Genomic DNA, 26,646 nt, shown 5'->3' with positions numbered 1-26,646 from the left:
TCTCAGCAATGCTTTGTAGCTTTCACAATAAAAGCCTTACACTTATAGAGTTCAATTTATTTTCATGTGTTTTATTCATTTTGATGCTGTTGTGAATCAAATTGTTTTATTAACTTTTGGATTGTTACTAGTATATACAAATTCAATTGATTTTTGTAATTGATCTTGTCTCCTGCAGCCTTGCTTGTTTCTTGTTTCTAGTAGTTTTTTGTTTTGTTTATTAAGTAGAGTTCTTAGGATTTTCTACAGATAGGATCATGTCATCTGCAAATACAGTTTTATTTTTTCCTTTCCAATTTGGATGACTTTAATATTTGCTTTTTTCCCCCACTGGTGATAACTTCCAGTAGGGTGTTGAATAGAAGTGGTGAGATGAGACATCTGGTCTAATTCCTTACATCAGGGGAGAAGCATTCAGTCTACCACTAAGCCGAATGGCAATTGTAGCTGTTTTTGTAAATGCCTTTTTCAGGTTGAGGAAATTCCCTTCTTTTCCTGATTTCTTGAGGATTTTTTTTTTTTTCCCATTCAAGAATGAGCACTGGGCCCGGCCAGCGTGGCTCAGCAGTTGAGCATCGACCTATGATCCAGGAGATGGTAGTTCGATTCCTGGTCAGGGCACATGCTGGGGTTGTGGGCTCGATCCCCAGCAGGGGGCGTGCAGGAGGCAGCTGGTCAGTGACTCTTTTTCATTGTTGATGCTTCTATCTCTCTCTCCCTCTCCCTTCCTCTCTCTGAAATCAATAAAGACATATTTAGAAAAAAAAAAAAAGAATGAGTATTGGATTGTGTCAAATGCCTTTTCTGTATCTATGAGATGAAATATTTGCTGTCCTTTATTGGTGTGGTATATTACATTAATTGATTTTCCAATGTCAAAACAACGTTGTATTCCTGGGATAAACTTCTCTTGGTTGTGGCATATAATCCTTCTTAGATGTTGCTGGTTTCAGTTTGCTAATATTTTAAAAAGGATTTTTACATTTATATTCACAAGAGATATTGGTCTGTAGTTTTTTGTGTGACAATTTTTTCTGGCTTTGGAATTCATTCTGGCCTCATAGAATGAATTGGGAAGTGTTCCTTCTCTGTTTTCTAAAAGAATATGTGTAGGATTGGGTGTTATTTATTTCTCAGGTATTTGATAGAATTCACTGTGTTCCTCATTTTTCCTTCTTGATACTTACAATAGTTCATAGTGATACGCTTGGGCAATATTTTGGCCATCTGCTTCTCCCTCTAGATTAAGTTCCATGAGAGCACTGTCCTTGTCTCTGTCATCAAGTCCCCTGGCTCATCTTAGAGGACCAGTACGTGTTTGTGGAATAAACGAATGGTCGAATGGTTTTTGTGTTATGATGGGCTAGTCTTCAGTTGTTGCCAATAAAGTTTAGCAATCTAAAATAGTTAGGGTTGCTAAAAAGACAATGTTTTGCAAAAGTGCCTTGTGCTCAGAGGAGTAACTATAGATTTTCAGCAGCGTTCTACAAAGAGTAGATTTTCAGGTAGTATATAGCAATGAGTTTGGGGTTGGGTGGGTTACAAGGCCACAGAATAAAAACTGTGTAGCTTCACAGAGTTTCGATTCTATGAAAAGATTTTGGGGGAAATATTAAATAAAGATGGCTATCCTGAGGAGTAAATGTAAAAATTTAAGGTAAAAATCCATTGTAATGGTCTCGAAGATCCCCAGCTTACCCAGTCGTTCTGTTTCTCTGTCCTTCTCTTGGGTGGGGAAGTTTGAAAAGAAAGACCTGGGTAGGTCTGAATCCCAGCTCTCATCCTTATTAGCTGTGTCATCTTGAGTGAGTTTACCTCCTAGCTTCAGTGTTCTGACTTGTAATGTGGTTATGATAGATTTGTTAATTTAAGAGAGAGATGAGAGAGCTTATGGGAAAGTATGCCGAGTGTTTAATGCACAGCAAGTGACAGTAAATTTTTTATAGGTGAGGACATTTCGGAACAGAGAGGTGTTTAAATGAATTGCAGTTGGCTGGAACTACCAAAACGTGGGACATAAATGTAGCAACGGTGGCAGGGGGTAAGTGGTCCTGCCTAGCACCAGCTCTACAGAAATGCCCAAGTTGAGGCTATTTTAGCCACACCGTCTTCACTTTCAAGATCTGTACCCTCTGTTGAGGGCAGGGATGGGAGAACTTGGGAGTGCCATGGGTTGTTGACAAGGCCGCTATCCACAAGAGTGGTTTGACTGGGGGGCGCGGGTGTTCTCATCAAAGTCTGGGGGCATGAGTGGGACGTCCTTCTTCTGGAAGATTCATGGAGAGTGTTTAGTCAGCTGCCAAGAGAAGGCTGGTATTTGGCACTGTAGTTCCTCTGTAAGGGCCATGTGATTGATGCGCCCTGTCAATGGCCAGGGAAGGCATTCAGGCTTTGCCTTGCCTTCCACTAGCTCCCACTTCGCACATGTGTCCCCCAGTTTCTGTCCTTCCCTTTAGGGCCCTGACCTCCCACCAGGAAGGCCAGGAGCAGCTTAACCCTCCACTGTTTTTAAGAACAGTCAGTAAGCTTTGCGCCCCCTCTGACCTACCTTTTTGACTTTCTAGAGCTGGGGCTGGCAAACTTTCTCTGTAAAATGTCATAAAGTAAACAGTTTTGCTTTCAAGGGCCAAGAAGCAAAATCAGGAATATGTCTAAAAATTCTTGAAAAAATTCAAAGCTTTATTTATGGACACTGAAATTTGAATTTTGTTATTTCATGTGTCATGTAGTATTTTTTTAATTTTTTCAACCCTTAAAAAATGTAAAAACCATTCTTAGCTCGCTGGCCAAACAAAAACAGGTGGCCAGCTGAATTTCACCTGCAGGGAATAGTTTGCTGACCTCTGTTCTGAAGCTTAATATGGAAGAAACCCCCCAATAAGCTCTGAATATTGTGTGTCCTGAATTCTAATAATTTGACTGACTGACACACTCATTCACTAAAACTAATGGGAAGAGTGCTGAAGTGTGGGAAAGAAAGACAAGCATAGGATGATCAGCACTATAAGCTCCCATTTCCCATAAGCAGGGAGTCGTAATGTTTAATCCCACACAACCTACCAGAGCAGTGTCTCCTGCGCTCCCTTCATGATCAGAACCACCTGGCTTCCTGTTGAGACCAGGGTCCCAGACTAGAGATTTTGAGGCCAGAGGCTTCTGGGCAGGATCTGTAATGGTTCTTGGGATCAGGTAATCTGAAATACTATACTAGGGGAAGGCTCCTAACAGAGGGCAAAAGAATCTCAAAAACCGTGCTTCTTAAAGTGTGGTTTTGACGCAGCAGCATCAGTAGCACTTGGGAACTTGTTAGATACGCAAATTCTCGGCCTGCCCCAGACCTACTGAATCAGAAGCTAGTAATTTTGTTTTTATCAAGCCAGCTGATTCTGATACACAATTAAAACTTAACCAGGGCCCCTCTGTCCCATCATGGCTAGCACCTGGAGAAGCGATTGAGCCAGCGCCCACCTGAGCAGAAAAGGCCCAGGTGCCCTGAACCGGCTTTGTTCTCAGGAGCGCAAGACCTATGGGTGGAGCCAAAGGCATCGATTTCGGCGAGAAAGGTCTGGAAAAGGTATTTAAGGCCCGCCTTCCGGAAACCAAGGGATGCCTTTCAGTAAGAAAGGGGGGCCACGGATCCTAGGGAGAGAAAATGCCACCCAATGTGGCGACAGCCCTTTTGCACAAGCGATCATGGCATTTGCTGACTTGCTCACGCACGAGCTTTCCAAAGTCGGCCTGTCCTTCCCTTTCTTCAGGTTTCTCCAGGTTCCAGTGGGCAGCCTTTGTCCTGGGCCTGCCAGGTGAGGCTCTGGGAGCTTTCTGACCTCACAAGCGGCCCCTGTGAGGTCATGGCCACCGGAGGCGCGCCTGCTGGCCCGGGTGACGCCACAGAGGCTCCGCGGGTCCCGGCGGCGCGGCTTCCAGGGCCCGGCCAGCTGCCGGGGCGCACACTTGGCCTGCAGAGCGGGGCTGGGTGCATGCTCGGGGAGCTCGGGCCGGCGCGCCGTCCACGCTCCGTGCTTCTCTCGCGCAAGGCCAGCTCAGGAAAGGGTACAGACAACCGGACTTTGCAAAAAGGCCGCTTAAGTTTTCTTTGGCGTAAATATTCAGAACATTTGCCAAGGCTCTCGAGACTTGGCGCGCCCCCGGCCAGGCGGGTGGGGTCTCCGAGGCGGCGGCGACGGCGGGGGATGCTCTGCGTCGACACTCAGGCCCCTGGATGGCCCCGGTGAAGAGGAAGTGCATCTGCGACCTGTGCTCCTGCGGGTAAGGTGACCGCGTCCAGGCCAAGGACCCAGGAGCCCGGACTCTCCGGCCCCGAAGCTAGGCCGAGCGCTCACCCTGCGCTGCTGCACCCGGCGGCCTCGCGGCGGGCGCGTGCACTTGTCGGCCTTTCTTAGGGGGCAGTGTCCGCCAGCATCCTGTGCGCCCCCCTTCAGTTGGCCTGGTGAAGGTGGCTGTCAGGCCTCTCCCATTGTTCCCTCTCTCCTGAGCTGCACGGAGGTTGCAAATGGGCACAATCCCCTTCCTGAAGCCCGGAAAGGACCAGGAAAGGATAGAAACCCCTGGGCAGCTCCGGACCAGTCTTGTTGCTTTTGTAGGACTTTTGAAAGGGGATGGGATGGGGAAGAGGAGTCCTTTACTGTAATAGATTCTCACTCAGAAATTATTGCTCCTTTGTCAGAGAAGTGGAAGGTGCTTGTAAAACTTGTTCCCACGCTGGTGTAGAGCTGAATGAGTGAGGAAAAGAAATAATATTTGCACTTCTTGTCCTGGCCCTGCTAGGTGTCTTTCCTGGTCAGCTGTCCCCGAGGACCATGCCTGGGCAAAGCTCGGCAAAGGCAGGTGGTCCTAGGGACAAATCATCACAGTTGTGCAGCTGACTCCCCTCCTGCATCTCACAGTGTCTGAGATGCTCCCCCACCTGCTTCCCAGGACATGTGGGGAGCTGCCCTGGGCCCAGCACAGGAGCAGCCGGTTGGTGGGAGAGTGGGCTCTGGGGTCAGCTCCCCTGGGCTGTTACTAATTGTGGGATCTTGGGCAGGCAACTGAACTTCTCCAGGATTCTCTAAGCATTGAAGAACACAATGTGTGTGGGACTCCTGCTAATGGGTTGTGCTTAATATATTTTAGCATCTTGAAATCTGCAAAAAGTGCTTGCCAACTGCAGTGTGCTACATGAATATAAAAAATCGCACCAGCCGCTGGGAGAATGAAAGTGCAGTCATAACTGGGTTAGAAACCTTGATTATTCCTGGTGGCGATAGATGGTTCTCGACCCTGGCTGCTCACCTGGGGAGCTTTAACAGGCCGTCTGTTGCCCAGGTGGTGAAATCATCCTCTTTGAGGGCGGAGCCAACCAGCAGTCTTTAGGTGATTCCTACCATTTCCCAGGATTAGGAACCCCTGAACTAGCTCACATTGCAAGCGTGGATCTTGCTTTTAAGTTTTGTTAGGTGGGACCAGAGCAGTGTTTTAGGCTAGGGTTAGTTTTTCACTCTATGGAGGCAAAACCCCAAAGGCTCACCCTCCTCGGGGGCCCTTGGCATCACCCCCTGCCTCCTCCTGAGGTAGTGAGGCATTCAAACAGGCTTGGCATTGGGTTTACTTTGCACTGTTGTAGGCACTGAGACTGAAGCACATGGAATAGTCTCCGTTTTTGCACAGCAGGCAATCTAGTGAGGAAGGTAGATACTGATTTAAGAGGTACAGAGTGTATGCAGTGGGACGACTCCCTCCTGTCCCTGTAGTCGGGGTTTTACTTCTCTGGATGTTTCTTCCCTACTCTGTTCCCCTTTCCTCCCTGCAAAGAGGCTGTTTGCCACCAGAGGCTGAGTCTGCCCTTGGGTCTCTTCTCTTTCCCTTCCTCCTCCTGTGTCTACCCCTCTGCTTTGTGGTTTCAGTCAATAGTCTGGTTTCACTCTCACGTCCATCAGCCTCTATTTTCACTTCTCAAAGTGCTTGTTGATCCATCTGGCTCTCTCATTGACCTCCACATCAACAATCTTCAGCACCTGTCCCCCCTCCCCCACCCAAGCGTCTGCCTCTTCATTGGTGCCAACAATCTTCCGGTTACCCTGGGTTTAAAGATGCCAATAATCTCTTCTCTTCCCCCATCCCCAACATTTAATCTTTTCCAAAGTCTGGTCCCCTCCTCCTCTGAAATCTTTCATTAATTGGTCCCTTCTCCACCTCCCCCATTGTTCCCTCCCTGGGTCTCTCGTTTTTATGTTTGGAAACTGGCCCTAATATACCTTTTTGATTTTCTCTCCCATGCATACAACAACTTCTCAAATTGGATTGGGCTTCCTGGGATCCCCTAAGCAAACCTTAGGACTCCCTACCTCTGTTCATATCCTTGCTGCCCTTTCTCTAAAATGCCTGTCCCCTGCTCTTGCTGCACGACTTTTAAGGCCCTGTTTCAGTTGCAGATCTCCCATTAACCCAGCCCTGTAGCTCCCCATCAGAGGGCTCCCACTCCCTGTGGTCTTGGCTTTAGTTCTGTGTCTGCATGCTCTCTCGCCGCTATTTGACTGTATTTTCTGTTTGTGTGTGTGCTGTATAATACACACTGTTCTCCATATAGCAGTCAAAACATCTTGTGGAGTAAATAGATTTTTGTTTGTAAAGGTGATAGCCGGAATGGATTAGGGAGGCGAAATCTATAGCTGTGCTGTCTGAGAGGGTAGCCACTACTCCCATATGGCAATTTAATCTAAATTAATTAAAGTTTAATAAACTTAAAATGCCAATTCCGTGGTTACACTGGGCACATTTCAAGTGTTCAGTGTGGGTAGTGGCTACTCTCCTGGACAGTACAGACAGGGAGCATTTCCATCATTGCAGAAAGTCACACTGATGGAGAGTCTCATTAATTTGGAAGTGTTCTTTGTCATCCTCCCCCCCAATCAAATCTGCTCAGAGGTGGGTTGGGATGGAATGAGAGGAATTTTATTGGTGTTCTCCAAGCTCTAGAAGTCGACGATTTTTTACTGTTCCAGCCTGAGGAAAAGGGCGTGTGAAGAACTCTGCTGTCAGAGGAGAGAGCCCTGCAGTGGAGAGAGGAGGCTGGGGTTTCTGAGTGAGTCTCTATCTCTGGACTTCAGTTCCTCCAGTGTTTGAAATGGGGAAACTCATGGAGGCTCTTGGGGCTGCTAGGGAAGCCCACTTCTTCCTCCTAAGGCTTTGTTTGCGCAAAGAGTTCTTGAATGTCCTTTCAACTTTAATTTTGAAGACTTCGTTATTGTTAGTGGGGAGGCTTGGGATGCACAGAGCTGGACAGGGAGGCTTCTTTCTGTAGGAGCAGCTGTCAGCAGCTCTGGGAACCCTTAGTGCCCCTGGAGCAAGTTTTCACTTCTGGCCACAAGATGGCAGCCTTTCCCCAGCCAATTCCCGTAAGCCCGACCAGTCTAAATGGAAAAAACCCTTGGAGCTCTGGATTTTCCTTTAGTTTAATTTTTTATAGATTTACCTTATTAAGTTTTCTAAAATGAGCAATTAGTCAGAGTTTAGGGCCCAGAAGAACTCAGGAAGTGGTACACCTCGAGGAGCGGATCGCAGATCGCAAAGTGAAGGTGTTTCAAATATCTAAATCTAAAGATTCCAACCACTCATAAAACTTCTAAATGAGCTTTGCTGGTTTTAAGAAACCAGACATTTTTTTTTTTTACGGTATCAAGTTCAGCGATCTACCTCTACAACGACACTCCACTTGACCATCAAAAGCTGGCAATTGAAATTATTACCAAAAAAATGTAATAATAATCTCTTTTCAATATTATCAGTGCCAATAAGCAAAAATATTCATGAGTTGTAGAAATAGAGTAAAGTGAGCTGTTTTTAAAAAATCAAACTGTACCACTTAACTGTCTTGTCAACAGAGCTACATTGGGGGTTTGGAGTGATCCTACTTTTGTATGAGAATAATATTTCCAATTATATCTGAATGCCCCCCAGCATTTTCTATTATTGAAAAGTCAGCGAAATCAGTTTTTAGTATTATACCACCTTACATTTCTGTAGTGTCTTGAAAAATTTAAAAGCACTTTCTCACATATTATCTTACTGGGGGGTCCCTCAACATGGGAAGCATTACTTAGTTTGGGAATTTGATTCCTTAATCTTAGTCTCCGTTTTCCCCTGGGGATGTTTTCTGTTTACTGAGCTGTTCTTGTCCCAAATTACTAAATTGGAAATGGGGAGAGGGCTTGGGGGAGAGCTGCAGATAAAGTAAAATGTTAAGCAGCTTTTTAAAGCTGAAAGGGATCTCAGTGGTCTTTCACTCTTTTATTTTACAGATAAGGATATTAAAGTATTGAGATTCATTTTAATATACAGGAACACATTTTGTTAAGCTGTAGGCATGATTTAGGTCAATTAAATTTCATTTTTCTCCTACTGTGTATCAGGCACTGGGCTGGATGTTACAATTCATAGCCTGTGGTCTGGTTTCAAGTCACATGGGGCCATTTTTGACTATAGATTACAATGTGAAGGTTCCTGTCCAATCGATAAATAGTATTTGATGTAAAAAAAAAAAAAAGTATAATTCTAAAAGCCTTTTAGTAAGGTAATATAAATGGCAAATCTCTCTCCTGAGATTAAAATGTAGTAACACTCCTTTTTTTGAAATTCTTGTTAAAAAAAATGTAGTTAATCAAGAGATTGATATAGCTTACTTTTATATCTGATTATTTTACGGCTCGCAGTGCACTATTTTAAAGACTTTGTGCAATCCTGCAGGAAATTCCAGGACTGGCTAATGTATCATGAAATATTTATGTAGCCTTGGTAGTATGTGCAGCATTTCATAAAAAGGTAGTCCCATAGAGGACTTGCAAATTGCTGAAAAGGATGTGGATTTGGCCCCTTCACAGTGCTTGGGGAGGAAGGTGATCTCAGGGGCAGCCATGTATCTGCAACTTAAATCAGTTATGTTAACCAGGGAGGAACTTGTTATTTTAATTTTGGAAAATATTTTCTTCACATCGATGGAAATTTCCTTAACCTTAGATTTTATTTTCTTAGAGTCTCTGTTACAAATTAAGAGGAAGGAAAAAAATCTAGGAATTGGTTTGATATTACATGTTTCAAGAAGAATTTTTGTTTTTAATTTAAATAAAATTGACTTCATAAATTCTGATTAAGAAAAGAAAAAAAAAAAAAGAAAGAACAGCTTTTAATAGATGCTTGCTGGTGACTTTTTATCTTTACCAGATTCCAGATAGAGAAGCCAAGGGAAAGGAAGAAATCCCTTTCACTTTAACATTGAATTATATTTATTGTAAAATTTATACACTTTTCATGTTACATTATGTGTTCTTTAAAAATTACGGTGTTTTTGTGATATCAGAATCAATGTTTAATTGTTCATGTATACATTTCATCTTAAAAAATGAGTGCATTAGTGTGTATAATTAAATTTCAGATATTAGGAAATTACAGTACAACTTAGTGGTAATTCAAATTACAGTAGTTAAAATGACCTACTTAATCTTATAGGCTACAAATTGATGAGTTTCGAGTACCCCTGCTTTAATTCCATCTTGTTTGGGACATTTCAAACATCATTCCCTCCATTGGTATTAAAATATTTCAGTGGGCCTCCAGGTGATTTATAGTTTACTTGGGTAGGTGACGTGTCTCCTGGAGGAAAACTACTAAGCTTCAAATGAATGAGAACAATAATTTGGATCGGATTTGGTTGGATTTTGGAGGTGGCGTGATCACTGGGAGGGGGTAGCAGGGAGAGCTGGAGGACGGGACACGATGCGCTTGGGGTCATCAGGAAAGTGAGTGCTAGAGTCGGACTGCGTGGCTTCAGGTCCTGGCTCAGCCGCTTTTTAACTGTGTGAGCTGTGCAAGTCGTTTTATCTTTCTGTGAACAGATAACAATACCTTGTAGGCATGAGGATTAGGCGGGAGAGGAGCACAGGCCTGGCATTTAGTAGCGAGCTCTGAAGGGAAAGGCGGTGCTGGGGCAGGTTGGCCACACCAGCTGCAGGAGCCAGGTGGTCTTAGGGACATGGAGACAGCACATCCACATGAGCGCGGGAGCCTGAAGAGGGGGCTCATGCCAGAAGCTTCATGGAGGCAAATTGCGTGGGGGCCCTTAAATATCCCCGCATGTGAACTCTGAATTTGAGCAGGCGAATAAGCTAGGTAAAACAGTCTTCTCCCCAAAAGAAGTACATACTCAAAAGAGCGGCATTTCTCTCTCCCTCTTACTTCTGTTAAAATAAATGCACAGTATCTGAATTAGGCCAACTTTAAGTCTGTTAGTCAGCTAGAACTTCTGAATGGATTTGTAGTTCACTAATATTTCCTTAAAAGTATCTCATTTTCATTCCATTCTTGTCAGTTTTCTTCTTTAAAATTAAAAAAAAAAAATCCTCGCCCAAGGATATGTTTTTATTGATTTTTAGAGAGAGAGAAAAACAGAAACATCGATGTAAGAGACAAACATTGATCTCTTGCCCCCGAATGCCCTGACCAGGGGTTAAACCTGCAACCTGGGTACGTGCCCTGACTGGGAATTGAACCTGCAACCTTTTGGTGTGTTAGAGGACGCTCCAATCAACTGAGCCACCCGCCAGGGCTAATTGATGATTTGTCATGAGAGACAGCTGACTAGGAGTCAGCACAGATCTAGAGCAGGACCATCAGGGTTCAAATCCCAGTCTTTCCACCCGCCAGCTGTGTTATGTTGAACCAGTTTGCAGCAGAGTCTACTTCTGTGGGCCTCAGTGTTCTTATCTGTAAAATGGAGATGATAGTAGAGCCCAGCTCACAGGGTTGTTGTGGGGACTGCGTCAGTATTAAGTAAGTCACTATAACAGTATATGGTAAGGTTAGATAAGTGTTGTTGAATAAATAAAATACAAAGGTGCCCATGTGTTCTAGGCAGTGAGTGAGTCCCTGGGAGGAATGAACAAGATCTCAGCTCTCATGAGGAGCTTGAACTCTAGGGGAGCGTGTTAATTTAGTTTATTAACTGGCAGGTAATCATAAATGCTCTGCAGAGAATTAAAACGGCAATGTGCTTACGTGCTAGGGGCCTTGGTTAAATTTGGAGGCTGGGGATGTCCTCTAAAGACTTAATCTGCTCTTCACACAGCTGGGAGGCCCTCTGCCCTCTCAGAGCCTCTGCGCTTGATTCCAGCAATGATTATACTTCTCACGTTCAGACTGACATTAACAAACATGAAGGTTAAGTTTCCGTTCAGTTTAGAGCTTTCCAAGTCTTAGACAATCACCTGGGGGTTAAAGGCATCCTCACTGCCTAGCATATTCTACCGTTCTGTTCAGTTGTCTTCACTGACTCAAAGTAACTGTGAAGCATCTATGATTGTTTTCCTAAAAGGAAAGGACAGCTTCTAAATAGCTGTCAGGTTAACCACTTGGCCAAATATATGTATATATTTTGGATATCCAGAGTATCGCACTGTCCCTCATTTCTAATGTTAACAAACCGAGTTTATAATGTAAGGAAGAAGTTAAATTTCTGCCTGTGCTGGTCAGTTACATAATTTAAGAAACATTATCCTTTATGTGATGATTATTTTTAAAGGTCAAAACTTTGCCCCTTAATTATGCGTTTTCTTTCAAGTACGACGTGTTCCAGCTCTGTTCTCCAGATAAAGTCTACGTAATATCTGTGAGCATGAGCTCAAGATGAGAAGAAAAGAACTAGTTGAATACCTTGTCTTCTGCCCTGTTTCAAATGGGCGATTCCAGGGAGAGCACAGGGTGCTCAGTGTGTTTGAGTTGGGTCCCAGTTTTGATTAATTATAAGCTTTGTGAACTTGTTCAGGTTCTTTAATATCTCTGGAATTCAAAAAATCAGTACATGACTTGTCTTTTTAATTTTAAAAAATTTTTTATTAAATAGTCCTCCTGACAGGTATGAGGCGGTAGCTCATTGTGGTGTTGATTTGTGTTTCCCTGATGATTAGTGACATTAAGTGTTTTTTCACATACCTGTGTCTGTTCAAGTTCTTGGCCCATTTCTAAAACTTGGTTATTTTTGCTGTGGGGCTATAGGAGTTCCTTATATATTTTGGGGATTAACCATTTATCAGGTATGTATGATTTGCAAATATTTTCTCCTGTTCTCTAGGTTGCCTTTTTATGCTTTTAATGGGAATGCAAAATGGTGCAGCCACGATGGAAAACAATATGGTGGTTCCTTAAAAAATCAAAACTAGAGCTACCATATGATCTAACAATCTCAGCTCTGGGTATATACACAGAAGAATTCATATCAGAATCTTGAAGAGATATTAGCATCTCCATGCTCATTGCAGCACTATGCACAATAGCCAAAATGTGGAAGAAACCTAAATGCCTGTTGATAGGTGACTAGATAAAGAAAATACGGTATTTTGCTTAGCATAATAGTCTCCAGGTCAAAAAGAGAGAAAATAGGAGACATCTGTAATACTGCCAACAATAAAAAAAGAAAAAATGTGGTATATGCAAACAATGGGACACTATTCAGTTTTAAAAGAAGAAAATTCTGCGCTATGTGACAACATGGATGAGCCTTAAGTAAAATAAGCCACTCACAGAAGGCAACTACTACAAGATTCTGTTTACATGAGTTACTTAAAGTAGTCAAATTCATAGAATCAGAGTGGAACGGTGGTTTGTCAGAGCTGAGGGCAGGGGGAATGGGAAGTTACTGATCAACAAACATCAAGTTTCAGTTGTACAAGATAAATAAGGTCTAGAAATCTGCTGTACAATGTTCTGCCTAGAGTCAATAGTATTGTGTTGCACATTGAAAATTTTAAGGGGTAGATCTCATATTGTGTTGTTATAACAATAGGATTAAAATAAAAAAATTAATGGTCATCAGATGAGGTAGTCCCTATCCTGTATAATAGTGTTTTCCTAGGCCCAGAGAATTTCCACCTTAGGGTTCTGAAGGCATCTTCCCAGGTTTTCTGGAGCCTCTGCTGGTGACCCCAGAGAAGTAACGGAAAAGTGGAGAAGGGTCACAGAGCTGAAGATGGACCGATGTTCTTCTGACTTCTCTAAAAAGTATTGAATGTCCAGTTAGCATGAATGAATGTCAGTTTTAGGCCTCATGGATTCTTGGGGCATGTCTGATACATTTCCCCTCAGCACTCTTCCTCTGCACACCAGCCATGCATGGCTGCCCCAGCCCTAGCTTTATACTACTCTTTCCAGGTAGCCAAGGAGACTAATTAGAGTAAAATCACCATTTCCACATTTCAAGGAGAAGAGGGCCCGGCTGGGACAGCCTATGATGTGTTTCCACTGGCATCTAGGGTCCTTCCCTGTGGTCCAGTCAGCTGAGCTCTAGGGCCGTGGGGTTGCACAGTACAAACCGGGCATCTGGGGGAGGGGGCTGCTTTGTGTAATAGGGGTACAGGTAGGAAAACATGATTAGAAGAGGAAATGATAGGCCTCTTCAGGACTCTTGCCAAAACGCCCTTGTAGATAGTTGGTGAGAGATGGGTTAGATGATAGTATAATTAGGCAGTACTCAGCTCACTGAGCAGGCTGGCCATAAAGTGTCATTTGATGGCTTTTTGCCTGCTTGGAAAAATATCACCAGCACCAGGCCACAGGACTCGATTGTTAGCCTTGTCTTGTTCAAGATTTTTGTCAAAACTTGGATGAAAACTTGGAAGTCACCCTTATTAAGTGTACTGAAAATACAAAATGGGAAGAATGTGGCAAGAATGATAGATGATAGTATCAGGATTCGAAGTTATCTTGACAGGCTGGAGTGCTGGGCCCAAAACCAAGCTGACACTTAAGAGTAAACACGAAGTTCTACATTTGGGATGAAAAGTCAGTTATACATATTCATAATGGGAGAGGTTTGTCTTGGCCATAGTTTGTGAAAAGGTCTTTGGGTTTTACTTTACCATGGTTTAATATGATCTGATGATATGATATGGCTGCTAAGAAGCATTACCTTCTTTTCAGGCTGAATGGAAGGAGGGTGTCCGGGTCAGCAGATGTAATTACTTCATTGGATTTTGGCGTGGTCAGACCACAACTGAAGGATGCTTTTCCATTTGGAAACTTCATTTTTAAAGGATATCAGTGAGTGATCAGGAGGGCCAGATTATGGGAATGCATTCTGGAAGTGAGAAAACTTGAACTTGATAGGATCAGGGGATAAGATAGTCAACCAGTAATCGAAAGGCTGCATTCTGCAGAGGAGGGCCTGTACTTGTTCTGAGTTGTGTAGAGGGTAGAACTAAGACCACTGAAGGTCACGTGAGGAAAACTGATTTTGAGTCAATACAAATAAAGAAGAATTCTGTAGCAGTTAGAACCATAGGGTGCGTGCCTGCCAGGATGCTGTGGAAAGGATTCCTGCATTGGACAGGAGGCTTGACAAAATGATCTCTCGGGTCCCTTTCAACACTGAAAACCCAGATTTCTGGAAAAGGGGAAGAACATTTATTTTACTGTGATGATTGAACTTGAAAGACTACTACAGAGCAAAGAACTATGGGTACATGTGATATGAAGATAAGCTGAGATCCATATGTGCCTGAAAAACCAAGGAAATTAATAGGGTCTTAAGGCATTTATATTTAACACACAAAGCACATGTGCAGACATCAGCCTCCTTTCTGTATCCACCATTTCCGCAGAACTTGCCCTTCACTTGGTGTCCCTGCTTGTCTGAGAGTCCTTTGGTAACCTTCGGGTCATTTATGATAAAGCATTTGTTGCCTCTGTGACCTTCCCTGATTATGTCTACATGTAGCAGTTCACATAGGCTGCTTTTGTGGGCTAGCCTGGGACTCTAGCCACCATGTGAAGCAATGCTTTTGTGGGAAATATATTTCAAGCTTCTAACAACCAGTGTATGGACTTTCGAAACACTCATTGCAAAGCTGGAACGTTTCTCTCTTTCCTTATGATGTCCCACTTTGCACCACCTTGGAGCCTTTTCTAAACTAGGCTCTGGGCTTGGAAGCCCCCTTGCTCCTTGCTGCCAACCATGGCTGTTCCTAAAATTCCGACACACCTATGAATCAAGGGTTCTTGTTTCTCTTCCATTGCTCTATCTAAAAATGGATTTTACTAAGGTTCTTCCTTCCCCAAAATGAATTATAAGACTATTTAAAAACTACAGATAGTACAATACAGTAAGAAAGAAAAACACGGTGAAATAGTTCCATGTCTTCTATCCCAACATTGCACGGTGTGCCCGCTCTGAGTCGTCATATGTGGGATTTGGGGTTTCTGTTTTGCCGCCCTTGGCTGCTTAAGCTTCTGCTCCTGTATAAGAAAGTGTAGAAACTAGGTGTGGATATTTTGAAATGATAATGTTGGTATGAAGGAAAGCGCCTAGAATGGTTATATTATTTTGAATTCTTAGTTGAAGCAACTGAAATGGACATTGTCTGGTTTAAGTAGGTTTACCAGGGGTGGGGAACATTTTTTCTGTCAAGGGCCATTTAGATATTTATAACATCATTCGCGGGCCATACAAAACCAACTTAAAAATTACCTGCGATATTTGGTCGAACAGTTAATTAACTCACCCCTAGTGTGATGGCTGGAACTGTTTCTCTTTGGTGAGGCCTTGGCAGGGCCAGACCAGGTGATTTCGTGAGCCTTGTCTGGCCTGCAGGCTGGACATTCCCCACCCCTGGTTTAAACAAATGAAGAGGTATAGGGCAGTTCACAGAATTTTTGGGAAGACTCGGGAGCCAAGGATGGAAATGGAAGGTAAGGACAGGCCCGGAAACCGAAACCATGGCCCAAATCATTTTCAAGATTCTACCTGGTGAGGATGCTGCTGATGTAACCCGTGGGCCTCAGCATGCTGCAGCTGGACACAGCCCTAGCGTCATTTATTCTACATTAAAATTTTCCGATGCAACTTCTGATTGGCCAGGACTGGGTCACATGCTCAGGCCTCTCTGGGAACAGGGTGGTGGGAGGTATGTCTTTTGGGTTCTGTAGTGGGAGGTGGGTACTGTCTCACACAATGAGTATGGCTAGGAGTTACTCACACAAGGGAAGGACTTCACACAGCAGGCAGCTAAAGAGATAAAAATTTATGTTTAAATTTCTTCACTGATCTGTGAAAATAAAAGGCTGACCTGAGGTAGGAGCATGGTTTTTCAGCTGAGGCACATCCTGACATTTTTGCTGTAGGGGCCTGTCCTGTCCATTGTAGGATGTGTAGCAGCATTCCTGGCCTCTGACCACTAGACGCTGGTGGCACCACCCAGTTGTGACAGTAAAAAATGTTTCCAGGTATTGCCAAATGTCCCCAGGTGGGGCAAAATTGCCCCCGGTTGAGAATCACTGGGCAAGAGTGTTTCTCAGGTCATGGGTTATGATTTGATAGCCTTGCAACAATGGCTTTATCACAGGAATGAATCTTGCATTGTCCTAGGGGAGAGCCGAAACTCCCCACCCCCTCCCCTAATGGCGCTCTTCTCCTGCATGTAAAGGTCTGAAATTCCAGTGTTCTCAAACTTAGGTGTACTTAAGAATGACCTGGAGAGCTATTTGAAAGCTGCAAACTCCTGGGTCCTGCTTCCATATAATGTGACGGGGTCTGAGGTCCAGGAATCGGCGAGTTTTAACAATGAACCCTGGTGATTCTGATGCAGGTGGGCTATGGACCTCACTTTAAGAAACACGTGGCTACTTCATTGAGTATCAACCTCAAAAACAAAAGCCATGTGTTTCTTCAAGGCAGAGAGACACACTTCTAAGGCTTTCAAATCTTCCCAGTTGATTAGAAGGAAGGAAGGTAAAGATGCAGTCTGTTCTTAGGAGTTTTTTGGCGAGGGTTGTTTGGAACCAGCCTGGACGTGGGGTGCCGGCACCCCTCACCCTCCATCACCGTCAGCAAGAAGTGGCTTCTGTTTTGAGCTCTGACTTGTCTCTCAATCCTTCTTGGAAGAGCACCTTTCACCCCTCAACCCTGACCCCAAGTATTAGGCAAAACTTGCAGGGAAGTTTTAATCCTTTCTAGTTCTCTCTGGTCTGCGTTGTGGTCTTGTTCGCCGACTCCCTAACCCTCTCGGCATCAGTGGCTTCCCCTGAGAGCCTCCGTACTGGGCAGTCTCGCATTCGGACTGTGCATGGGGCGGAGGAGACATCCGGCACTCCTGCGACAGCGCTGTGGCCCTCCTGAGCAGCCTTCCTGTGCCCTTCTCTCAGGAAGCCTTAAGTCTAAGCAAGAAGATCCCCTCTAGTAACACAACAGACAGCATCTTGCAGTTTTCCACCGTGTTTGGGGCCTGCTTGAGTTCCTCGGTCCTGCCTTTGCTCCTGCTCTAGCTGGGACTAGTCACAGTGCTGTTTCCAACAGCGTTTTTTATAAAGCTCAGTTCCTGTGGCTTTGATACATAGCCTTTGGTAATTGTCCATTGATCAGTGGACAAACTACACACTTATTCAAGTTCCCACCCTACCTTTCCAGCTACTCCCTACCATGCACCCTGTATTCCAGGCTCCCCAAACTACACGGACACCCCGTATGCCAAGTGCTCTCTGCTGACTATTCTAGCACCCCGTGTTCCAGGCTCACCACACTGTTCTACGGACTAATATGCAATACCCAGTTCTCAAACTGGCTGCCTGCCAAGTATTTTGTCTAAAGAATGGAATTGGTGGCTAACATTATGCAAATCCTGATTTTAAAAAGCATGGGCTTCCAGTTTCTCTTGAAAAATCAGAAGATGTGACAGTACTGTGCCCACGTTCCCAAGTGGCAGCCGTCAGCTCTGCCCTGAGATGGGGGCGCGTTCTCTCCATAGTGCCTTTGGATGAAGTAAGAGGGAATACCCGGGATCTCTACCTTTCTCTTTCCCACAAGAGGGCATTAGAATCTCTCAGAAAGTCAAAGGAACTGGAATTGCAAAGGCTGCTAGCTTGGCTTTGCTGTCGAGGCGCAAGGTTTTCTGCGCCCACCTGTTTGTGTGCCGAGTGGGTGTCCAGCATGCTGTGTGTTGTTACTCACACACTCACAAGCTCGTTTGGCCTGGGTCCCCTCCATGATCTTAATTCATCTGAAAGCCAGTTTCAGGGAAACTAATGAAAGTGGGCCCACAGTTAGCTTCTGGAGCCTCCTTCAGCCGAGGTGGAGGTCGTGGAAATTTGCCGGAGTCCTGATGAGGCAGCGTTGTTTCCATCAGGAGTTGCCTCATCGGCAGGGACAGCCTCGCAGCCTAGCATTCCCTGGTGGTGCTTCTTTTTGGCACAGAATCTTGCTTTTCGTCAGCACCCCAAGAGCAGAGCAGTGGCCCTGGGCATGCCTCAACACTGACCAGGCCAGCAGAGATCGACGTATTAGCCAGGATGCTTATTTATTAATTAGAATGAGACATCGGCGGAGGGGGCCCACAGACTCATTTTTGCTGGCCAAGGTGTAGTTTCCTATAGGAAAAAGTTAATAGTAGAAGCCAAAATATAGCCTTCTGTTTGCTTGTCTGAGTTCTGAGTGGGGGAAATGCTACGATTTGTGCGTTTGGAGGTCCTGCTGTGATGCTCTGAGGGACGCCCACTCAGTGGTGAGGGTGGATGGTAGAGCACCTCTGCCAGGCTGCCTGTGGGGACTGTGCTCTGGGTGATTTGCCCTATTTGCCTCTCAGACTCTGTCTTTGTGCCCCTTTCCCCCATGGTCCATGTCACATTTACAGTCAGTAGTTAATGCCACCAATTAGATTATGAACATTTCGCATTTTTCACCTTAGGTCCCATTTATGTCTTATCTATTACAGGTGATTTTAATCCTTTAGGCCTAAGGATTTGGGAGGGTTAGGGGTGAGGACCCTTAGCACCTCTAAGCACCTGAAGAAATCTTCAAGGTTTAAGAAACTAACACCATCTCTTATCCCTCATATGGTGACTTTTATGATAAGTGAAAACAAAGGTTCTAAATTCTACTCTATTGGTTTTCAGCTCTTTGCTTACGTTTGGTTAAAACAAATTAACTCATCTTTGCCTCGTTTTTTCTCTCTCATTTTTTTTCTTTTTTTCTTTCATCCTTGATGCTGGTAAGGTTTGAAACAGTTTGGTAAGAATGTGGAAATATGGAAAAAACGAAGAGGAAGAGAAAGAGCAAAAATGGTAGAGTTGGGTGTTGGGTTTTTAAAAAACTGGCTTTGGTTGTTAAAAATCTAGCAAGTTTTTTTTTCTTTTTATTTTCTTTATCAGTTTGGGTTGAATAACCAATTCATGTTTCATTAGGTAAAGCTAATACTGACTTAAATATATGTATATATAAGCCTATAAATCCCATCTTTGATTTGAGTTTCCACTATTTTGCCGCATCAGAAATGTGGACCCAGACGTGGGTCTCACAATCTAAGACTTAGCTCTGGGTAGAGCGCAAGGAACGTGCGTACTTCCCAGGGAAACATTTTGGTTGTTTTTATTCATGTCCATGGTTTAGTTGAGGGGGAACCTCCATGTGCTCCAGGGTGTATTCCCTTCAGTCATGTTTCGTTGTTAGAATTACCCATGGAGACCTGGAAGTGAGACTGGACTGCGCGGTGATGATGTGGTTGTGCCCATCCTTGCCTCTCCCTGTAGAAAGAGTGGCAATGGGCTCAAATGCCTCATCGGGGAGTTTTATAGGATTTGGAGAAATAGAATAGTTAAAAAAGACATTTAAATATATGCTGAAGTCCAATCAGCATGAATTTAGATGCCCTTTTCATGATCTGAACTTTGCTTAGGTTTCATAGTGCTGTTAGGATAAGTAGAAGATTTAATTCCTATTTTTAAGGAGTTTAAAATCTATGGAATTGGAACATGTGCATAAAACAGATAGCCGTGCAGGACGCTGTGGTATGGTGATTAGGCTAGATGACATGCCAGGGTTAGACAGACCTGCAGTTTTTAACCTTTCTGAGCTTTAGTTTCTTAATATGTAAAATGAGGATATTGTAAAGATTGTCTGAAATAAGGTACATAGAGTACTTAGCCTTGAGCTTGGCATGTGGTTAACTATTCGATGTTTGGTAGATAATCATAGTAACTGGGTCTGATAAAAGGTTCCTTTATATAGTTTTATTGAGAAAGGAAGGATGTCCCATGCCCATTGCTCATGTTATTTTCTTTGAAAGAAAATTTCCTAAAATACTATTATATAACTTCTAGATTTCCTTTATAAACTTCCCCCCCGATAACAGAAAAGTGGACTTATTGAACCCATCTTTTAAAAATCAGTGAGCCTGTCTGTTATTCCCTCTTTGGTACCCCTGTTCTTTATTAGCTGCTTCCATTCTGGAGAACCAGCTAATGGGACAGTCTCTATAAAGGCGTAAAGAAAAGGGCATGAACTGGGACTGATAAGTAGGCTCTGGGGCAGTGTCAGTGTCTTGGGTGCTCAGGATCCTTTTGCTCCCCTCTTCTTGGCCACACTCTAAAAGACGGGGGATTCTAGCCGTGTGGAACCTGGCTAAGTGGAGAGTTTGTTTAGTAGGACTGGGGTATAAAGAAACAGCTAGTAGCCCTAGGTCATCTTTACTTCCCATCAAAAGTGAGCGTGATGGAAAGATAATCCACAAGCAGGTAGGAAATGTGGGTTCCAGCCTCAGAACGAGGCCATGGCCGCGTCAGGGCTCCCGGAGGACGTCTTCAGTTACTGAAACACTTTAGACCCTGGGAAGGGTAAGATGCAGAATGAATGAAAACGAACTTCCTAGGTGTCAACCTCATGTACTGTTTATTTGTTAAAAACAACAACAAACAACTTGAATGGACTGTGCCTCTTTAGAGGGTGACTGTTCTCTTTTGAGGTGATGGAAATTGCAAGAGCAAAGGAAAATCTGACTGGCTTTGGTCATGAAAGAGTGTAAGAAAGTGAAGGTTTCTCACAGCTGTTTTAGTAGGCAGAGCCCTTCCACTTGGGGAATCGCACCACAAGAAATCTCAATTTTCCCTGCTGTTCGTTCCATTTCATTCTGTGTTCTCCTCTCCTCACAGATTTAAATACCAAATTGCTTCTATTACTTCACAGTTTCCACCTGTGGTCTCAGGAGTTCCCATGGAGCCAAAAAAGCATCTGCAGCCCCCGCCCCCCCTTTGCCACATCTTATAGCTGGGGGCTTCTTTTTGAGCTGTTTATGTCATCATCACTATATCTCTGGGATTCCTTGTTGAGTTTTTGGTTTCAACTGAAGCTGTAATCTCAGTAGTGGTGGCGATCCCCATGCTCAAAAACCAGCATCATCTTGGAGAGCTTTCTGCTGTGACGGTTTGGGGTGACTTAATTTTGAAACCCTCATTGTACTTTTTTCATGTCTTTTGGGATTTATTTTCTTTATTTTTAAATTTGGCAGTTTTTTTTTTTTTTCACATGTAAAGATTATTTTATGTTCCCCACAGATACAGAAAATCGCTTTAAGGCGATCTTGTCAGCATCAGTCTTTTATTCTTTGAACACAGAGAAGGAAAATTACAGGCAATAAAGATGGATTCAGTTCTGTTTGCCAGTGCTGCGTGGTACTGATTAAAATGAAGCATGCTTGTTTATTTGAAGGAAAGATACGGATTTTTGTTTGAAAATAACAGTTTGCTGCATGGATGAATGAGTTTGGCCATTTTGACTAAATTGATCCATCAGTTAGCTGGATGCTGAATTGCTTTCAATTTGGGATTGATACATTTTGGGTGCAGTGATCAGCATTTGTCTACCTGAGTTGCTAAGTTGTACGTGTGCTGAAAAATGCTCCCAGAAAACTGGCCTGTCCTTGAAAAATGTCCCCTGCAGTGGCTGGGGCACCCTTCCTTCTTCCTCCTGATTTCACTCCTTCACCCTGTGATACTGCAGACAGGCTGAGTGCGGTTGGAGTGACAGCCTTGACAGGAGGAGAAAGGTCAGCGTGGTGGCCTCTGAGAGGTCAGATGGGAGACCCAGGAAAATGTCTCACAGCTTGGTTTGATCCTTGCACCTCTCACTTGCTGGCTCTCCACTTACCCATCCCTCAAGAGTTCAGTGTGCTGTGGCTGGCCAGAGGCCCCTATTGAGACGCCAACCCTGCCTGCACCTTATGTCCCAGGCTTCATGACTACTTCTTACAGAAGTATCAGACAAGACTTTCTGGCTGGCCCATCTAAAAATTGGAGATCCTGGCCCAGCTGGTGTGGCTCAGCGGTTGAGCATCAACCTATGATCCAGGAGGTTGTGGTTCGATTCATGGTCAGGGCACATGCCTGGGTTGCGGGCTTGATCCCTGGTGGGGGTCGTGCAGGAGGCAGCCGATCAATAACACTCTCATCATTGATGATTCTCTCTCTCTCTCCCCTTTCCTCTGAAATCAATAAAGATATATTTTTTAAAAAATTGGGGATGCTGTTATCATGGAAGAAGGGGAATATATATATTTGGTTAGGTAGCTGTTGTTTTCTCCCACAATCAGCTCTTCACATATGGCAACCTCCCCTCCCCCACGAATTTCTTATTCACAGTGGGCTTCAAAATAACCCTGCTTCTTTCAGAAATCCTTGATTTGATTTGTGAGCCAAAATCGACTCCAGGGAAATAGTTTGCTGACTTCTAATTTAGAGGATGATTGTAGAAATAAGCTCTTAAAAAAAGAAAGTAATGTTTTATTGCTCTAAATAGAAGTTGGTCAACTAGGATAAGACTCTGGAATGGGACAGGGCAAGAGAATCTATCTAAAATTGTTAGAAGAATTGGCTAAGTTTTGAGGCCACATGTTCTAAAATACATAAAAATATATCCCTAGATTAAGAGAATACCTATGTTTTAAAAGAGAGGTATTGTTTTTGTTTTTTAGTGATAAAATATAGCATAAAATTTACTATCTTAACCAATTTTTAAAAGTACAGTTTAGTGACGTTAACTGTATTCACAATGTGTGCAACCATGACCACTCTCCATTTCCAGAAGTTTTTCATCACTCCCAACAGAAACTCTGTACCCATTAAGCACTAACTCCCCATTATCCCCTCCCTCCAGTCCCTGGTAACCTCTATTATGTTTTCCATCAGTATGATTTGCTTATTCTAGGTACCATATAACTGAAACCGTACAATATTTGTCTTTTTTTACCTGGGTTATTTCACTTAGCATAACGTCTTCAAGGTTCATCCATGTTGTCACTTGTACCAAAATGTCATTCATTTTTAAGGCTGAATAATACTCTGTTGTATGGATAGACCACATTTTGTTTATCCACTCATCTGTTGATGGACACTGGGTCATTTCCACCTTTCAGCGACTGTGAACAATACTGATGTGCCTATTGCTGCTGTGCAAGAATTTGAGTCCCTGTTTTCAACTTTTTTGTGTACGTACCATTGCTAGAGCATATGGTAATTCTATATTTAACTGTTTAAGGAACCACCATATTTTCCACAGAGTATGCACCATTTTACACTCCTACTACCAGTGCACAAAGGTCCCTATTTCTCCATATCCTCAACAACACTTATTTAAAAATTTGTTTTTGATAATAACCATTCTAATGGTAGTGAATGTTCTCTCATTGTTTAGGTTTGTATTTCCCTAATGACTAGTGATGCTGAGCATCCTCTCATGTGGTTATTGGACATTTTTATATCGACTTTGCAGAACATCTATTCAACTCCTTTGCCCATTTTTAAATTGTTTTTTTACTTGTTGAGTTATAAGAATTCTTTATATATTCTGGATCTAAGTCCCTTATCAGATATTTGATTTGCAAATATTTTCTCCCATTTTGTGGGGTGTCTGTTTACTCTCTCCAAGTATACATATAGTTTGATGCACAAAAGTTTCAATTTTGATGATCTAGTTTATCTACTTTTGTTGCTGTGTTTTTGGTGTTGTAACCAAGGATTCATTGCCAAATAAGTGTTACAAAGCTTTCCCCTTATGTTTTCTGCTAAGAGTTTGAGTTTTTGTTCTTACACTTAGGTTTTTATTTTATCTTGGTTTAATTTTTATATATGGTGTAAGTTAAGGGTCCAACTCCATTCTTTTGCATGTGGACGTCCAGTTTTCCCAGAACCATTTGTTGAAAAGACTGTGCCAATGGTCTTGACACCATTGGAAAAAGAATTTTACTATGTATGTGATGGTTTATTTCCGAGCTCTCTATTCTAGTCAATTGGTATATGTGTCTGTTCTTAGGCCAGTACCACTGTTTTGATTATTGTAGCTTTATAGTAAGTTTTGAAATCAGGAAGTGTGAATGTTCCAAATTTGTTCATCTTTTTCAAGATTATTTGGGCCATTTCGAGCCCCTTAAGGTTCCATATGAATATCAAGATAGGTTTTTCTATTTCTGCAAAAAGTGCCAGGGATTTTGATAGGGATTGCTCGAATCTGTAGATTGCTTTGGGTAGTATTGCTATCTTATTAGTATTAAGTCTTTTAATCCACAAACATGTGATATCTTTCCATTTATTTGTGTCTTTAATCTCTTTCAGAATTTTTTTTTTTAGTTTTCAGTGTATAAGTCTTTTGCCATCTTGGTTTAATTTATTCCTAAGTATTTTATTTCATTATTTTTGAAGCTGTTGTAAGTGGGATAGTTTTTAAAATTTTCCTTTTGGATTGTTCATTGTTAGTGTACAGAAATTCAACTAATATTTGCTTGTTGAGTTTGTACCCTGCAATTGTGCTGAGTTCATTAGCTCTAACAGCTAAAAAAATTTTTTAGGGCTTTCACATATGAGATTATGTCATTTGCAAACAAATCATTTTGCTTTTCCCTTTCCAATTTGGATACCTTTTATTTTATTGTTCTCTGGCTAGGACTTCCAGTACCATGTTGACTAGAAGTAGTGAACGTAGACAGCTGTCTTTTTTCTGCTTTTAGGGGTAAAGCTTTCAGTCTTTCACCTTTGAGTCTGAGGTTAGTTTCATATAGAGTATTATGTTGTTTTATGTTGTGAAGTTTTCTTTTATTCTCAGTTTGAGCGTTTTTTTAAATTGATTTTTTTAGAGAGAGAGGAAGGGGGAGAGAGAGAAACATTGATAGGTTGCCTCCCATGTGCGCCCCAATAGGACCTGCAACCTAGGTATGTGCCCTGACCAGGAAATGAACCTGCAACCCTTCAGTGGGTGGACAACACTCCAGCCAACTGAACCACCCAGCCAGGCCTTGAGTGTTTTTTAAAAATCAAGAAAGGATGTTGAATTTTGTTAAATGCTTTTTCTGTAGAGATGCGTATTAAAGTACACAAGGGTGCTTTCTGAGGCTTACATTAAAGTACTTCAGCAAATAAAAAAAGGGGTTTGATGAAGCAAGCGTGGCAAAATCTGGATAACTGTGGAGAATGGATGATGCTTTGGGGATTAACTAATCACTGCTTTTGAGTATGTTTGGATATTCACATTATAAAAATTTAAAGGAAAAACTTTCATTAAAGTACTCATTTTATTATTCAGACATTATTGTTTGAATGTTCTTATTTATTAAAATTTCTGATTATGAACTCATTATTTTTTAATTACTTTTACTGTTGTCTCTTAGTTTAAGGGAATCTTGTGATTTTTTAAAATTGATTTTAGGGAGAGGAAGAGTGGGAGGGGGAGGAGGGAGAGAGAGAAACATCAATGTGTGAGAGAGAAACGTTGATCTGTTGCCTCCTGTAAGCACCCCTACTGGGGACTGAACCTGCAGCCCGGGTATGTACTCTGGGAATTGAAGCTGCCACTTTCTGATTCTGTTCTCTCCTTGGACGGTCTAGTGGAACCGCAACTTAGACATATGTAATAAAATTTAGCATTGTACAATGAGCTTTTCTTTCGAGGCCTTTAAGAGGTTCGGATATGCCTTGTTAGCTTACCCAGGCCCAACCGGGAGGTCAGCAAGATGCTGGCAGCCTGTCGGATCTGGAAGCCCCCAGGCACTGAGATTAGTCCCAGATCCCACTCGGGGTTAGCTTGCAACTGCTAGCAGATTCCAGTCTGCGAATCCAGCATTCAGAGGGAAGGCAGCTGAGGGACTTGGGTGCCCTCTCCCTACAGGTCACAGAACCGGGCCCAGAAAGGGACAGCCGAGCCAGAGCCCTCTCACGCTGAGCCCGGGCTGTCGGGATGGCAGCACCTTCAAGACGCAGAACCTACTTCCCTGCCGGAAGCCACATCTTTCAGTGGTGACACCCCAGGGCGGCCCCCGCGGTCTTTTGCTTGTCTTGGAGAGAAGCAGCGTGACTGCCCTTGTTGTTCCAGCACTGGGTGGTCTGCCAGTGAGCACGGAGTATAAATAACAACTAATAAATAATTTTACAGCAGAGGTCCTAAATCTTTCCAGATAGTGCACTGGTGCGTGGCTGTCAAATGCCAGACAGATCCTAAGAAAACAGTAACTCTAACCCATCCATCTTTTATGTACATGGCACGTTGTTGTCATAAAATTTTCCTAAGGTTTTAATGGCTTAAGGGAAAAAATGTACACATAAAAAAACACGTACACAAACACACCCACACGTGCAGAGCTCCCCTTGCTGACTGCATGATAACTTCTGGTCTTGGAAATCACCTATTTTATATCTTTTTGGGTTTTTTTCCTATTTGGCTGTGGTAAACTTTTATTTTATACTGCAGTGAATCCAAGCAGATTTGATATTTTTGGAATAAAATCCCTTCGATTTTGCATGCTGGACTATACTTTTGCATTTGTTTTAGTGTCAGAATGATAAGATGAATTGGTTTTG

The 26,646-nt window shown here is 43.0% G+C and overlaps 1 protein-coding gene across 1 annotated transcript in view; it reads left to right on the top strand.

Annotated features, from left to right (window-relative positions):
- Positions 1 to 4,186: 4,186 nt before the first annotated feature.
- SAXO1 (stabilizer of axonemal microtubules 1) overlaps positions 4,187 to 26,646 on the top strand; it is an 80,525-nt gene continuing 58,065 nt past the window's right edge. The window contains exon 1 of the mRNA XM_081150765.1: positions 4,187 to 4,269. Coding sequence (XP_081006891.1) covers positions 4,223 to 4,269 — 47 coding nt within the window. The 5' untranslated portion in view covers positions 4,187 to 4,222. The remainder of the gene's footprint in view (positions 4,270 to 26,646) is intronic.

The sequence above is a fragment of the Miniopterus schreibersii genome (assembly GCF_964146895.1).
Source record: "Miniopterus schreibersii genome assembly, chromosome: 11".
Taxonomy (NCBI): domain Eukaryota; kingdom Metazoa; phylum Chordata; class Mammalia; order Chiroptera; family Miniopteridae; genus Miniopterus; species Miniopterus schreibersii.
Note: the sequence above shows the minus strand (reverse complement) of the source record. Positions and strands in the feature narration are given on the sequence as shown.